This window comes from Rhinatrema bivittatum, chromosome 13 (assembly GCF_901001135.1).
Source record: "Rhinatrema bivittatum chromosome 13, aRhiBiv1.1, whole genome shotgun sequence".
Classification (NCBI taxonomy): domain Eukaryota; kingdom Metazoa; phylum Chordata; class Amphibia; order Gymnophiona; family Rhinatrematidae; genus Rhinatrema; species Rhinatrema bivittatum.
This window is the reverse complement of record NC_042627.1, coordinates 76,284,234-76,299,797: the sequence shown is the minus strand read 5'-3', so window position 1 is coordinate 76,299,797 and position 15,564 is coordinate 76,284,234. Positions and strand designations below refer to the sequence as shown.

General features: G+C 43.0%; 2 protein-coding genes across 17 annotated transcripts in view; one reads left to right on the top strand and one right to left on the bottom strand.

Annotated features, from left to right (window-relative positions):
* The window catches only part of PGPEP1L (pyroglutamyl-peptidase I like), a 56,931-nt gene that overhangs the window by 22,663 nt on the left and 18,704 nt on the right, over window positions 1-15,564 (bottom strand). Inside the window, exon 1 of one of the 4 annotated variants that reach the window (XM_029574364.1) lies at window positions 4,134-4,241. The exons of the other annotated variants lie outside the window; for them this stretch is intronic. The gene's annotated coding sequence lies outside the window, so the exon portion shown is untranslated. Of the gene's footprint in view, window positions 1-4,133; window positions 4,242-15,564 lie in introns of those variants that run through there. 4 annotated transcript variants of the gene reach the window in all.
* Window positions 8,422-15,564, top strand: part of FAM169B (family with sequence similarity 169 member B) — a 77,174-nt gene continuing 70,031 nt past the window's right edge. For all 13 annotated transcript variants that reach the window (XR_003852315.1, XR_003852314.1, XR_003852317.1 and 10 more), the window contains exon 1: window positions 8,422-8,683. Coding sequence is in view for 9 of the 13 variants with exons in the window: in XM_029574360.1 (XP_029430220.1) it covers window positions 8,671-8,683 (13 nt within the window). In the remaining 4 variants the exon portion in view is untranslated. The remainder of the gene's footprint in view (window positions 8,684-15,564) is intronic.

Below are 15,564 nucleotides of genomic sequence, written 5' to 3'. Positions count from 1 at the left end.
CCGGAAGGACCAATGGGAGGTTGTGTGGGGGGGGGCGGCGAATCCGGCGCGGGCTTGCAGCCGGTATAGATGAACGCTGACAGGGACGAATGGAGGCCGGGGGGAGGGCGGCCGGGCGCAGGTACGGCCCAGGCTTTACAGCGGGCAGAGAGCCTGCTGCTAGGATGTCGCGCTGAGCATGTGACGACAGACACCCCCCTCCCCCCCCCCCCGGCACATTCTGACTCACCGGCAGCAGGTGCCAAATGATCCCACACACTTGGACCTGCTGCGCTCTAACCCGCTGGGAGCTTGGGACAGCCAACCCCTGTGCGTGCACCCTGATCCACTGGGACCCCCGGGCAAGCCAACCATGGCACACCCTGATCGGCTGGGAGTGGGTACCAACCAGCCCTAGCAACACCCTAAGCTGCTGGGAAGGTGCACCATCCGGTTCCGGCGGAGTTCCGTTTGCTGGCGGCTTGCACTAATTGACGATGGCACTCCTCTACCTACTGGTAGAGGAGTGCCATCGTCTGGGATCATGCTGCCAGCAGCTCAGAGTGCACTGGGAGCTCAGAGTGCTGATCCAAACATGCTGCCAGCAGCTCAGAGTGCACTGGGAGCTCAGAGTGCTGATCCAGATCACCCGGCAGGTAGCACCTGCCGGGTGATCCCAGTGCACTCTGAGCTGCTGGCAGCATGTTTCAACTAGCCCTGGTGCTCCTCTGCTTGTTGGGAGTTTGCGTCAACTGGCCCGGTGTAGCCTGACCCACTGAGTATGTGACCAGGCAGCTCTGGCACTCCTCATCCATGTGCCAACCGGTCCCGACTCAGCCTGCTGCTGCTGTGCCATTCTACCACTACAAAAGATGCCAAAGAGGATTAGTGGTTTTTGTTTCTTTAGTTAAGCCAGTCTTACATGTCCATGGGTGTAATAGGGTAAAATCAGAGCTGGCTCTCTAACTCAGCCTGACTGTTAAAGTCAGCACATTAGCCCTTTCCCTGGAGTTATAATTCTGTGTCAAACTGAAACTATTGGTAGTATGTTCATATAAGGGTAACAACTACATCTCCTCTGGAATTATACTGGATTGTATTTATCCTGGACAGAGGAATGTCTTGTAAAATTAGAGGGGGAGCTCTCTTATACTGTATAACAGGTTTTCCTCACACCTGATGACGTAATGTTCCTCTCGCCAGTGTCTCCAAATGGACTTGGTTTGTGCATACCTTGACAGGAATGCACAAACCATGGTATGTTGGGAATGATCTCAATGTCTCCAATGTATTGCTAGTGACCTCCTTAAAACTTGAATTGTTCCAAACAGTTCATAGAATGTAATCTGTATAGGTAAAATATCAATGTGCGCCTGGAAGGTCTTTTAAATCAGGACAGTGATGTCTTTCTGACACACTTGCTTGGTCTATGATAGCATCCCTAAGTTCTTGAGGATCTTCTCTCTTTCCATACATTCCACAGAATAGACACTTGTACTGTCATTTCTATCAGCAATTTTTGTCCCCTTTATACAGGTTATGTTCTTGTGGTTTTCTCCTCTACCACTGTGGTTTTCTTGCTTCAAGGTTTTTATTGTTTGGAATAGGAGTGTCCCAGCTGATCACGGCTTCTTCATTTTCCGTAGTTCTGTCTGGGTTTGTAGACCCATTCTTTTTCTGGTACAACGATGTTAATGTTTATACGGTTTCCAGTGGATGAGCTGTGCTGCCTTATTTGTACCCCTCTGTATGCAGGCCTTCTGATGTCAGCACGTCGCCATTTCCAGTTCTGTGCTACGGAATCTGCATTTGTTTGTTTTACCAGGTTTTTTTTCTATGCTGGTTGTGAGCCGTTTTGGACCTGCTGGGATTGTGCATCAACGGTCCATAGTCCACTGGCCTGGGCTGCAGTTATCAGTCTCTCATCTTTAAGTTTAAGTTAATTTCTGCTTAGCCATTCCTGTGCCAGATTTTGAACTACAGCAGTTTCTGAAAGAGATCTGTTTTCAGTTGTATTTATGCTTTGCCAGTTGTATTTTTCTTGTTTACCAGTCTAATTCTTCTGTATTCAAACTAAAGTCATCAGTCTGTAATGGAGTCTTCCTCTTTTGGGGAGGAGGGAGATGAGGAGGCATGGGGAGCTGTTTCATTATTAGCTTCAAATATTAGAATTTTAAAATTGTGAGAGAGATTTTTTTACACAACGCATAATTAAGATCTGCAATTTGTTGCCAGAGGATGTGGTGAAAGCTATTGGTGTAGCTGTGTTTAAAAAAGGTTTGGACAAGTTCCTGGAGGAGAAGTCCATTAACCATTATTAAGGTGGACTTGGGGAAAATCGATCTACCCCTTGGGATCCTGCCAGGTACTTGTGACCTGGATTGGCCACTGTTGGAAACAGGATGCTGGGCTTGATGGATCCTTGCTCTGACCCAGTATGGCAAGTCATATGAGCTGTGAATGGTTGAGTGTTTAGAAATGAATTTTGTAAAATATGGGTGTTTCTCCTTTAACCAAGATATAACCACAGTGGCCTGGGGTGGGGGAAGGTCAGGCTGAGTCATTCCTTGTATTGCCTTGTTAATTCTATGAACTTGTAGTACCACATTTTCCAAAAAAAAGCGAGCCCATAGGCTTGTGGATGTGATGGGGTAAAATCAGGGCTGGCGGAGCTTTTCTACTGAGCTCAAGAAGCCACCTGGTAATTTATTATTATTTTTTTTTTACAGTACTGAAGTTTGAAGAAACCCTACAGGATAAACTGGAGCTAATATGTCCCTTTGAAAGTTTAAAAAGAAGAGACTAGCCATAAACGTGGCTTGCCTCTTTGAGACTGAGCTTGCAACTATGGGAGCTTGCAGATTGCTAGAGTGAATCCATAGTTCCCAAGTCAAGAAAGAGACTGATCCCATCTCGGGCTCACGCTATTGTATGCCTAGAGGTGTGCAGTCCAGCCTCGGACCTACATCATTGTGCACACAGTGGGGAAAACCCAGCTCGGGATCAGCCTGTCCTGGTGGTCACCCAATGATTTTTCTTTGCCTAAGAATTTGTATGCGAGTAGGGCTGGAGGGAAGCAGGGTGTGCTGGGCGACAAACCCTGCAGGAAGTGCAGTGCTTTGCAGAGTGCTGGGTGCGGTTGTTGGCAGAGCAGTGCTTGAGTACCATGGTAATTAGTTGAGCTCACTTCATTTTTTACACGCCACGTATTCTGTGTGTTGCCTTTCCATGTGTTTTCCTGGATAAGCATCTGCCCTGGTACTGTGGGACTTAATCACTTTCAGCTGAGTGCAGCGCAGCCCAGAATACCATTGCCCTGATAAGTGCATAATGGCTCCTGAGTGTTTGCATTATTCTAACACATTTTTTAAATAACTGGGTGATTTTCAGTATTTATTTTTCTAAAGATAATACTGCAAGAGCCTCTTAAAGCAGTAGTTGTAAGTAGCTGGCAGAAAAGTGCATCATCTTTAGTTTTCTGGCGTTGTTGCTTCCTCTTATAGTGTGATTCCTAGTTGTCTTCTCATGTCATCCATCTTTCAGTCATGGAATAAACGATGTGCACTTAATTCTAGCTGCAGCCCTGTTTCTCAGATTTGCTCCTGAGCCCACTCTGCAGGAGCTGATATACCGTTTATGCTTTGTGTGTCCGTGTGATGTCTGCACAGGGGACGGCTCTGTGGATGATCAGTATCCCAGTTTAGATTGCTTAGCCAGGTGAAAGCATGCCAAAACTTTAAACATTGATATACCCTCCTTTTAATTCTGATTTTTTTTGTTCATTTCTGAAAAGATCTTAAATTACTTTGTTTTTATTAACTTATTTAAGTCATTTTTGCTGCTTTAATTGGCGTACTCTGGCGGCTTGTACCCTTTTTATCTGATTTTTGTACAGTAAGAGATGTCCATTATACTTGTCATGTACCTGAATGCCATAATTCTAGGTCTGCAGTGTCCATTCAAAAGGGTTTTTTTGTTTTTGGTTCTGAATCTGTCCTTAATTTAAGAACATCAGAAGGCTGCAATGCATTTTGGCTGCAGTTTTAAAAGAGCCATATAGAAACATTTAGAAATGGTTGACAGGGAAAGACCGCCAGGTCCATCTTATCTGTTTGTCCTGTCCGCTTTTATATGATCTCCAACTTCTCCCTCACCTCCCCACCAATGATCCTTAGTTCCCATTCCTGCTTGAATTCTGATCCTGTTTTTGCCTTCCAGCTCCCCTAGGCATCGGCCTCTCAGCGAAGAATTGCTTCCTTCCTGCTAATCCTGCGTTCTCCCTCCCTTCTCTGGTTTTGTACCTGCAAGGGGAGGAAAGTCAGCTTTGTGAAAATGAAACCTTCAGGATCCTAAGTGAGCCTGTTCTAGGATTGTCTGGTACCATTTTCCTTATGTAATTCCTGCAGAATGGGGAATCGAATCTGGATGTCAGGTCTTTCCTAAACTGAAGACACCAGAGGATCGTGATAACATGGACTCCTGAGCTTCCTTCTACGCGTTTGTGGTGCTGTGGCTGATTTGTAGGGAAAGGGCAGCTCTTGGAGCCTATAAATAGGATCTGAACTGGAGTCTTCAGGGCATCCCTGTACAGCTAACCTGAGGGCCTCCTTTCAACAATCAACATCCTGGTCAGCTTACCTTTCGACAAATGGATGCCAAGCAATATACGGACCCAGAGTCCTTTCGACAAATGGATGCCAAGCAATATACGGACCCAGAGTCCTTTCCCTGATTGGTGATGAGTGGTTTGAGGGGCTGTGCCAAGCTGGAGAGAGAGGTCAGTGCCCAGGATGCACTCAGTAGCCCCAGGACTGCCACCACCACGTGCTCTGCTGCTGCCTAGGAGGGGCTCATGAACCAGACCTTGGTGTTTTGGTATTTTTCACAGTGCACTTGCTCAATTAAATGCAGGATATGAAAGTCAGGTTCTGCCAAAGAGCTCTTCCTTCCTTTCAAAGGTCACACAAACACGGTGCCCTAATGAAAAGCACGTGTGGCAGGTTTGAGGCCCAGCTAAAGGAGCAGATTTACGATGTGTGCCACTGTGGGAGAGGAAATCTCGTGCGGCAGGAACGCCATGCGTTTAGCAGGGGTCAGAGGCGCATTCTGTGTTTGTGGGCCAGGTTTAGTTCCCTTTTCATCAGGACTACTTCTTCCAATCGGTGTGGAACTAGCCAGGACGTACCCTCTAATCATTAATAAAACAAGAATTAAAAACAGTTTATAAAAGACTGGGCATGGCGGCTGGAGACTCTGCAGGACTGCCTACCTTTGCTAGGTGGCTCCTTTTCCTTCTGCCAATGCCCATCAGAAGAAACAGGAAGTAGGTGCACCATGCATAACAAGTAGACAGGTTTACAGAGCTGATTGACAGCTTTTATATTTAAGGTTTGAGTGGAGGAAGCAGGTTTCAGGAAGGGGAAGTACAAACAATGCCAGACTTGTGATGTGTGTAAGGCTTGGTGCTGTTTGCTGCTATGGGGAAGGTTTTTGGTGTTGGCTTTTGCTCCTTGGGATGGAATTGCTTTTGAAGAGGGCCCTGTTGCTCCTGATGGTAAATTCCATCTCCCGTTTCACTCACTGTGGGTTACATCTGTGTCAGCAGATACTTTGGCTACCAGACTGACTTGGAACCACGAGAACTGGATCTCACCCACTCTTCTATGGGCCCGTAGGCTGTTTTAGTAGGGGAAGCTGGAAGTCCGTCCATAGATGTAATGGGAGCAAATTGGAACTGATTGAATAGGGCCCTTGTGACCTGGAGGATTCATGTGTAAATAATTGTGAATATTCCACCCCTGTTTGACATATTATATTGTTGTTACCTTTTTTACCCTCCCTGCTCTTGTTTTAAGCTCTACCAATTCAATGTAATTCTCTCTTTGTTAATCTGTTCTGTGTAAACCGATATGATGTGAAAACGAATATCGGTATAGAAAAAACTCTAAATAAATAAATAAATGTGGAGAATGCTGGTGACAAGTAACTTGTCAACTACAGACTTCAGCGATCACAATCCCACCATGAGACTGTGACCTTTTTTTGGCAGATAGTAGGACAGTGCAGTGATTTGTCATTACTTTCTGAAGCTTACAGCACCTGGTGGTATCCCATCCGGGTACTAGCCAGAGGTGACGGGTTCAAGCCCTCTCTATGCAGTGCTGCAGCTGGAGAGCACAGTGAGGAGCTGCTTTCAAGGCTCACTCTTAGCTATAAGAGGGAACTGCAGTATTTGAAAATCTCCGAGAGCCGCATAGGAGCAAGGAGAGGTGTCTTAGGCTGGAGGGCTAACAGAAAAGAAACGTGTGTGTGTGTATATATATTTTTAATTCAGTGTTTGAGCATAGGCATTGAAACATGAGTTTTCCCTTATCCTGTCTGACCCAGGAAGGAAGCTAAAACTGCAGATCATCAGGGAAATTCAGATCCAGCCCTGATTTTTCCTCAGTGCAGTTCTGATTTTCTTAAGGACATTGATGAGAACCTGAGAACTTTTCAACTGTAGGTAACTATTGTTGTAAGTGTCCCTTGGGCACTGATAAAATGGAAAGGTGGTTTAAAAAAAAAAAAAAAGATGGTGTGTGCAGTGGGGAAATCCAGGACTGCATCAGCCTTTCCTTGATAACAGGGAACCGAAAAGAGCAGTACCTCAAAATAAATAAAAAAAAAGGGAGGAAATCATAACATAATCCCCCAAAACATCTGTATATAAACCACTTTTATATTCTTATACCAAACAGAGGAGATGGGATCAGAAAAGCCGGTGTGAGGGGTGTAATCTGCTGTCTCTTACATGAGAAATGCCATACTGGGTCAGACAAGGGTCCATCAAGCCCAGCATCCTGTTTCCAACAGTGGCCAATCCAGGCCATAAGAACCTGGCAAGTACCCAAACATTACATAGATCTCAAGCTACTATTGCTTATTAATTAATAGCAGTTTATGGATTTTTCCTCTAGGAACTTATTCAAATCTTTTTTTAAACCCAGTTACAGCAACTGCCGTAACCACATCCTCTGGAAATGAAAAATAATTTTCTTCAATTTGTTTTAAATGAGCTACTTGCTAACTTCATGGAGTGCCCCCCGGTCCTTCTATTATCTGAGACAGTAAATAACTGATTTACATCAATTTGTTCAAGTCCTTTCATGATTTTGTAGACTTCTTTTTTTTTTTTAATTCTTTATTTTCAAAAGAACACGGTATATATATCCATATAATCAAACCAATCAATAAATCAAAACCAGTTAAGTAATATATTTTGCTACGGGTTATATAAACCTAAATATAAGAAAAAGTGGAGACCAAAGAAATGGAGCAGTATAATCAATACTTTTTGAATAAGAATCGATAGGGAAGCAGCCTTACTTTATCCATGTCGATTCTTCTCTGGGTGTACTGTGTGAGTGACCGATCAAAAAAGACATAATTATTATTTAAGTATTTAACACAACATTTACTGGGGTCCTTCAAAACATAAAGGGCCCCTAAACTTAGGACCCTCTCTCTCATACTGAGAAATTCTTTCCTTCTCTCTCATACTTCCTTCTCTCTCATACTGAGAAATTCTTTCCTTCTCTCTCATACTTCCTTCTCTCTCATACTGAGAAATTCTTTCCTTCGAAGTCGTGTTAACTTTACAATATAAGGGTAAATCCAAATTTGTGCTCCGTAGAACAGGGCAAGCCTGTTTCTCAAAAACATTTTTAGCACACGATTTCGGTCTGAAACGAAAGCAAAAGTAACCAGCATAGACTTTCGTTCTTTAATTTCTGAGCCCGCAGATAACTCCCAACAGTTCTGAAATGTCCAGCGTATTCCTTTTCTCTTCTTCTCGGCCACTTTCCCTTTGAGGCGAGTAATAAAACTTTAGTGTAACCTGGTAGAATGGATTCTGGTATTTTCAAAATCTCTTTCATGTAGGATATAAACAGTTCAGCTGGCGAAATCCTCCTAATGACCGGAAAAGTAATCACCCTTAAGTTTAGGATTCTCAGGGTGTTTTCCACTTTTTCCATTCTTTTTTTCCATAACCAGTTCAGATTTTATAATATTTTGCTGGCAAGTTTCAACTTTGAATATTCTATCTTCATGATTTTCAATTTTTGTATTAAATACACTGATTAAACTATTATTCACCATGGTCTGATTTTTTTTTTTTTTTTTTTTGCCTCCATAGTCACACTTGCTAGTGATTCTAACGTTGTTTCTATTGCTTTTAAAGCAGACCACACGTTAGCTAAAGTAATATTTTCAGGTTGACCCAAATTAATACTAACAGTCGCCTGGTCTGAAGGGTCTCCTCTCACCTCCCCAGAGGTCCCCGGTTGCTGTTTAGCTGAAGGCGTTCTTTCAGCCCTCATCTGGTTTCCTTCTCCGAGGGAGCTCTGCCTCTGCGCTGGGCTGTTGTCTCCTCCTCCTGCCGGGGGGGGGGGGGGGGGGTTGCGCTCCTCCCAACCCCGGCCCCAGCAGTTAACCTGATCCTCTTCCCTGAGCCTCTCATGTAAACCGCTCAGGATCTCCCTTTGCTGTGCGATGTTCACCAGCCTGCGCAGGGTGCAGCGGTCTAACCTGCTCGCCGGGGCTCGGAGCAACATCCAGGGTCAGAGGGGACGGCGTTCGCTCCTCAGTCGTCCCCTCCGGCTTTTGGTGCTGCTTCAGTGAAGGAGCTCTGGAGGAGTCTCTGTGCAAATGTCTGCCACGGGTAAGCTCGAAGGTGTTCCCCTGGACTTCCCTTTCCTCATTGTGTGAGGCATTTGTCTCCGTCAGAATAGGTAATAGGTAAAGGACGCAGGGAGCTTGCTTCTTCCTCGTCCTATCGGGCAGCCTCCCATCCGGGTACTAGCCAGAGGTGACGGGTTCAAGCCCTCTCTGTGCAGTGCTGCAGCTGGAGAGCACAGTGAGGAGCTGCTTTCAAGGCACACTCGTAGCTATAAGAGGGAACTGCAGTATTTGAAAATCTCCGAGAGCCACATAGGAGCAAGGAGAGGTGTCTTAGGCTGGAGGGCTAACAGCAAAGAAACGTGTGTGTGTGTATATATATTTTTAATTCAGTGTTTGAGCATAGGCATTGAAACATGAGCTTTCCCTTATCCTGTCTGACCCAGGAAGGAAGCTAAAACTGCAGATCATCAGGGAAATTCAGATCCAGCCCTGATTTTTCCCTCAGTGCAGTTCTGATTTTCTTAAGGACATTGATGAGAACGTGAGAACTTTTCAACTGTAGGTAACTATTGTTGTAAGTGTCCCTTGGGCACTGATAAAATGGAAAGGTGATTTAAAAAAAAAAAAAAAAGATGGTGTGTGCAGTGGGGAAATCCAGGACTGCATCAGCCTTTCCTTGATAACAGGGAACCGAAAAGAAGAGCAGTACCTCCAAAATAAATCAAAAAAAGGGAGGAAATCATAACATAATCCCCCAAAACATCTGTATATAAACCACTTTTATATTCTTATACCAAACAGAGGAGATGGGATCAGAAAAGCCGGTGTAAGGGGTAATCCACTGCCTCTTACATGAGAAATGCCATACTGGGTCAGACCAAGGGTCCCTCAAGCCCAGCATCCTGCTTCCAACAGTGGCCAATCCAACTCACATGTATCTGGCTAGTACCCAAACATTAAATAGATCTCAAGCTACTATTGTTTATTAATTAATAGCAGTTTATGGATTTTTCTTCTAGGAACTTATTCAAATCTTTTTTAAACCCAGCTACACCAACTGCCGTAACCACATCCTCTGGAAATGAATTACAGAGCTTAACTATGCACTGAGTGAAAAATAATTTTCTTCAATTTGTTTTAAATGAGCTACTTGCTAACTTCATGGAGTGCCCCCTGGTCCTTCTATTATCTGAGACAGTAAATAACTGATTTACATTAATTTGTTCAAGTCCTTTCATGATTTTATAGACTTCTATCATATCCCCACTCAGTTGGCTCTTCTCTAAACTGAACAGCCCTAACCTCTTTAGCCTTTCCTCATAGGGCAGCCGTTCCATGCCTCTTATCATTTTGGTCGCCCTCATCTGCACTTTCTCTAGTGCAACTATATCTTTTTTGAGATGCGGTGACCAGAACTGCACACAGTATTCAAGGTGCCGTCTCACCATGGAGCGATCCAGAGGCATTATGACCTCCTCCATTTTATTTGCCATTCCCTTCCTAATAATTCCTAACATTGTTTGCTTTTTTGATCGCCACAGCACACTGAGCCGACTATTTCAATGTATTATCCACTATGACACCTCTCTTTTCTGGGTAGTAACGCCTAAGGTAGAACCTAACATCGTGTAACTACAGCATGGGTTATTTTTCCCTATATGCAACACCTTACACTTGTCCACATTACATTTCATCTGCCTTTTTGGAAGTCCAATCTTCCAGTCTCGCAGGGTCCTGCAATTCATCACAATCTGCTTGAGATTTAACTAGTCTACATAATTTTGTGTTATCCACAAATTTGATCACCTCACTTGTCGTACCCCTTTCCAGATCATTTATAAATATATTAAAAAGCACTGGTCGAAGTACAAATCCCTGAGGCACTCCACTGTTTACCCTTTTCCACTGAGAACATTGACCATTTAATCCTACTCTCTGTTTCCTTTCTTTTAACCAACTTGCAATTCACACATGGAGATCACCTCCTATCCCATGACATTTAGTTTTCTTAGAAACCTCTCATGTGGGACTTTGTCGAATGACTTCTGAAAATCCAAATTCACCACATCTACTGGTTCACCTATGTCCACATGTTTATTCACCCCTTCAAAAAATTGTAGATTTGTGAGTCAAGACTTCCCTTGGATAAATCCCATGTTGGCTGTGTGCCATCAAACCATGTCAATCTAAATGTTTTGTGATTTTATTCTTTATAACAGTTTCCATAATTTTTCCTGGCACTAAAGTCAGGCTCACTGGTCTATAGTTTTCTGGATCACCTCTGGATCCCTTTTTAAATATAGGGGTTACATTGGCTATCCTCCAGTCTTCAGGTACAACAGATGATTTTAATGTTAGGTTACAAATTAATTGAAATAGGTATGAAATTACATTTTTTTAGTTCTTTCAGAACCCTGGGGTGTGTATACCATCCGGTCCAGGTGATTTACTACTCTTCAGTTTGTCAATCAGGCCTACCACATCTTCCAGGTTCACTGTGATTTGGTTCAGTTGATCTGAATCATCACTCATGAAAACCTTCTCCATTACGGGTACCTCCCCAACATCCTCTTCAGTGAACACCGAAGCAAAGAAATCATTTAATCTTTCCACGTTGGCCTTATCTTCTCTAAGTGCCCCTTTAACCCCTTGATCATCCAACAATCCAACCGGCTCCCTCGCAGGCTTTCTGCTTTGCCCACAGCGGGCTTCAAGCAGTATCAGTATTATCTCCACCAAAAGTTTAAATCATGTACCGTTCTTATCTCCAGTCTGCCTCTCTATACCCATGCATCATCTTCTCACCTGCACACATCCCTGTAACCTCTCTGCCGTCTTTGCTTGCTCACCAGTTTCACTTTTCTTGGTTCTAGCTCTTGATTTAATTAATCATGTCCTGGAGAAAGGCACCATATAAATACATACAAGTGGATCACTGACTCACGGAGATTTGTAAAAGCTGATGATCAGAATAAAAGGCAACCCATCTGTTACTGTATGCAAGCATAAGAAAGGAGACATAGGAAGAAGACCCCACTAGCACAGTAGAGCTAAGAATAATAAAAATGGTAAATGTTTGGATTGTAATTGGTAGAGTCCGTTTCTTTCCTGCAGCTGTTGTGTCTGCTGTGTGCCACTGTTCCTGTGTGCTGCCAGGCCATGTTGTCATGCCCTTTGATTTAGCAATGACTAATGCCTGTTTACAGCCCTCTCCTTCTCCTTTCCAGAGTAGTAATTGCCATGCCGCTTGATAGATGAACTTAATCCATGCACGCCATTCCTTGGATAAGTCTCTTTGCCACCAGGTTGGTGGTCTGTGACTGACCTTCCACCCCCGAGTGCATCCAGCAGCTGGGGCTTGCCAGGAACGCAGATCAATGGTTCAGGTATATCTTAATTACCCGGTTGATATGTCTGGCAGGGAAACCATTGTTTTCCCCAGTCTGTTTATTTAAGGAGCACACTATTGACACCAGAATTATTGCAAGTGTCAGAAACCGGGATTGCTGAGCAATCGCACCTAAATCTCCACAGTTCACAGGTCTGCCTTGAGGTAAAAACCCTTTCCTTTTTTTGAGCATTTTCATATGCAGGTTTTAAGCAGGATTCACGCAGACACCCAGCTCATAAAACTATGACGATCAGCACCTCTTCACTCCAGAAGAAGTTTTCAGTTTCCAATTCCCTTTAAAGTGTTCTTTTCTATCCTCCATCTGCCAAGCTGCTTTCTGTCTCTGACCACAGCAGGGACGCCAGGAATATTAAAGCAGCAGTACTAGCTTAGATCCGGAAAAGATCAAATTGCTCCCTTCCAGTTCTCTTCTTCCCTTTCTCATTCATATTCCTAAATTTCTTGTCTTTTTTTTCCTCGAAATATGAGTTATGGCCAACGTGTTTTTTGTTTTTTTCAACACCTTTTGTGGATATAAAGTTGTTTGTTTTTTTAAGCTTGATATTCAGTTGTTTATCCTTTGTGTATATGTGTGAGATATATAAAGAATAGCTAATAGTATGAGAATAGTATTGGTGTAATTTAAGAAACCATAAATCCCCTCAGTTTAATGTCAGGAAAAATATCCTATACAGTACTTCACAGATCTACAGTTAAGGATGACCATATATTGAAATAGTTTCCTTCTGCAGTAGTCATAAATATCAACTCCAACAGACTGATAACGAACATAAAAATTAGCTGTTCTAGAAGCCCATTACAATACCTATCCAAGAGACCCCTCTTTTACTAAGGTTTCTTCATATACTTATCCAGTGAATTCTAGGAGCCAGACCTGATAGGAGGAGTTTGCGTGAAGAGCATCAGTCTGACTGCAGTAGTGTTCAGGAGGTCTTCGGATTTTCAGTGTAGGTTGATGCCCTTGATAAAGACATCTAAAGAGCTTGAAACACATTCTTGTGTCCTATATTCATCAGCCTTTGGGAACCTGTGATCCTTGCTGAGGTAGGAAGAGTAGGTTATGAATTTGGAAAATCAAGGGCAGTGTGCAGTTGGTCATATTCAGTTGATTCCATAAAAGGATTTTTCCAAGTAAGTTTCTGTTCATTGTTGATGTTGCTGTCAGTCAGTTATAGGTGACAGCTTTTTCTATAGGACTAACCTATAACAGAATTTTGAATCTAATTCACAAAACATTATATAATGATGAAATAGAATGGCTCAATACTGCCCTTCTATTTTCATACGCCACAGAGAAATACGCGCTTAGCCAGCAATGGTACTCTGTCAATTCCTTCGCCAAAACTAGCACATCTTAACACCGTCAGAGAGCGAGCTCTGTCCCTGGCAGGTCCCCGTCTATGGAATTCGTTACCCCAAGACCTAAGATTAGAAAGAAATCCTCGAATCTTCAAGAAAAATGTAAAAACCTGGCTGTTCCAGCAAGCCTATGCTTAGACTAACAATAGCTACCTTACTTCTACCTCTTATATACTCATAGACAGCTGAGTACCCCCTGTACAGCTGACGTTTCTCAGCCTTTCTGATTTTAGTATTTACTTTTTAGAAATATTTATTGTATATTTTTAGGTTAATGTTTTCTTAAATTGACTATGTAACTTATGATTTGTGTTTTAACTATGTTATATATTTTTATTACATTGTAAACCGATTTGATGTTCCATTCGAACTTCGGTATATAAAAGCAAATAAATAAATAAATAAAAAACCCTCCTACATTAGTTACTAGCTTCCTTCATCAGGTCAGTGCAGAATTAGCCGAGGACGCTGTTTTCTGAACCTACAGGTGGATTTGGGGTTAGACTGCGGTTAGTTAAGTACTAATGTGATTATCCTGTTGCATGCCGATTTTGAGGGAGATAGCGCAGCCCTTGCTGGTCTTTATGGAAATTCAGGAGAGTATTTGGCACAAGGCGGCTGACCTATTACATCTCATGTTCATGATGCATTTTTCGTGCCTTGCTAGCATGGTGTGCATGTGTGAGTTTGGGATGGGGCTGAATCCACTGAGCCTTTCCTCCAGTTCTGTTATCTGCCAGAAGGGAACCCTGGGCAAGTAATTAAAGATCATTTATATGAAGAGGCAGTATGGTTTCTACCTTTGCTCAGGCCATGTGATGTTTCTGAATGGGCCAGAGCCAGGCAGATCATGTGACCTCTGTGCAGCTTGGCGCTCCATATATATTTACCTCTGGATTGACCGGTTCAGGCACAAAGTTGGCCACTAGCAGTGCTTGAATCACATCCTTTTGAACTGCTGTTTGTCAGTATCAGGATGGTTTGGGGTTTGTTTTTTTTGGACAATGGGAAAGTGGTTTCTGTAGAGTTATTGCTTTGCTAGTTATGTAACTGAAGCTTCCCCAGCAAAGTTAAATGGCAACGTTATTGGTTATGCGCTTGTTGATAAGAGGCGTGGTCATTGTTAAAAAATACCATTCTAGAAGCACAGTCCAGATGTATTCCACACATTAAGAAAGGTGGAAAGAAGGCAAAACGATTACCGGCATGGTTAAAAGGGGAGGTGAAAGAAGCTATTTTAGCCAAAAGATCTTCATTCAAAAATTGGAAGAAGGATCCAACAGAAGAAAATAGGATAAAGCATAAACATTGGCAAGTTAAATGTAAGACATTGATAAGACAGGCTAAGAGAGAATTTGAAAAGAAGTTGGCTGTAGAGGCAAAAACTCACAGTAAAAACTTTTTAAATATATCCGAAGCAGAAAGCCTGTGAGGGAGTCAGTTGGACCGTTAGATGATCGAGGGGTTAAAGGGGCACTTAGAGAAGATAAGGCCATCGCGGAAAGATTAAATGATTTCTTTGCTTCGGTGTTTACTGAAGAGGATGTTGGGGAGGTACCCGTAATGGAGAAGGTTTTCATGGGTAATGATTCAGATGGACTGAATCAAATCACGGTGAACCTAGAAGATGTGGTAGGCCTGATTGACAAACTGAAGAGTAGTAAATCACCTGGACCGGATGGTATACACCCCAGAGTTCTGAAGGAACTAAAAAATGAAATTTCAGACCTATTAGTAAAAATTTGTAACTTATCATTAAAATCATCCATTGTACCTGAAGACTGGAGGATAGCAAATGTAACCCCAATATTTAAAAAGGGCTCCAGGGGCGATCCGGGAAACTACAGACCGGTTAGCCTGACTTCAGTGCCAGGAAAAATAGTGGAAAGTGTTCTAAACATCAAAATCACAGAACATATAGAAAGACATGGTTTAATGGAACAAAGTCAGCATGGCTTTACCCAGGGCAAGTCTTGCCTCACAAATCTGCTTCACTTTTTTGAAGGAGTTAATAAACATGTGGATAAAGGTGAACCGGTAGATATAGTATACTTGGATTTTCAGAAGGCGTTTGACAAAGTTCCTCATGAGAGGCTTCTAGGAAAAGTAAAAAGTCATGGGATAGGTGGCGATGTCCTTTCGTGGATTGC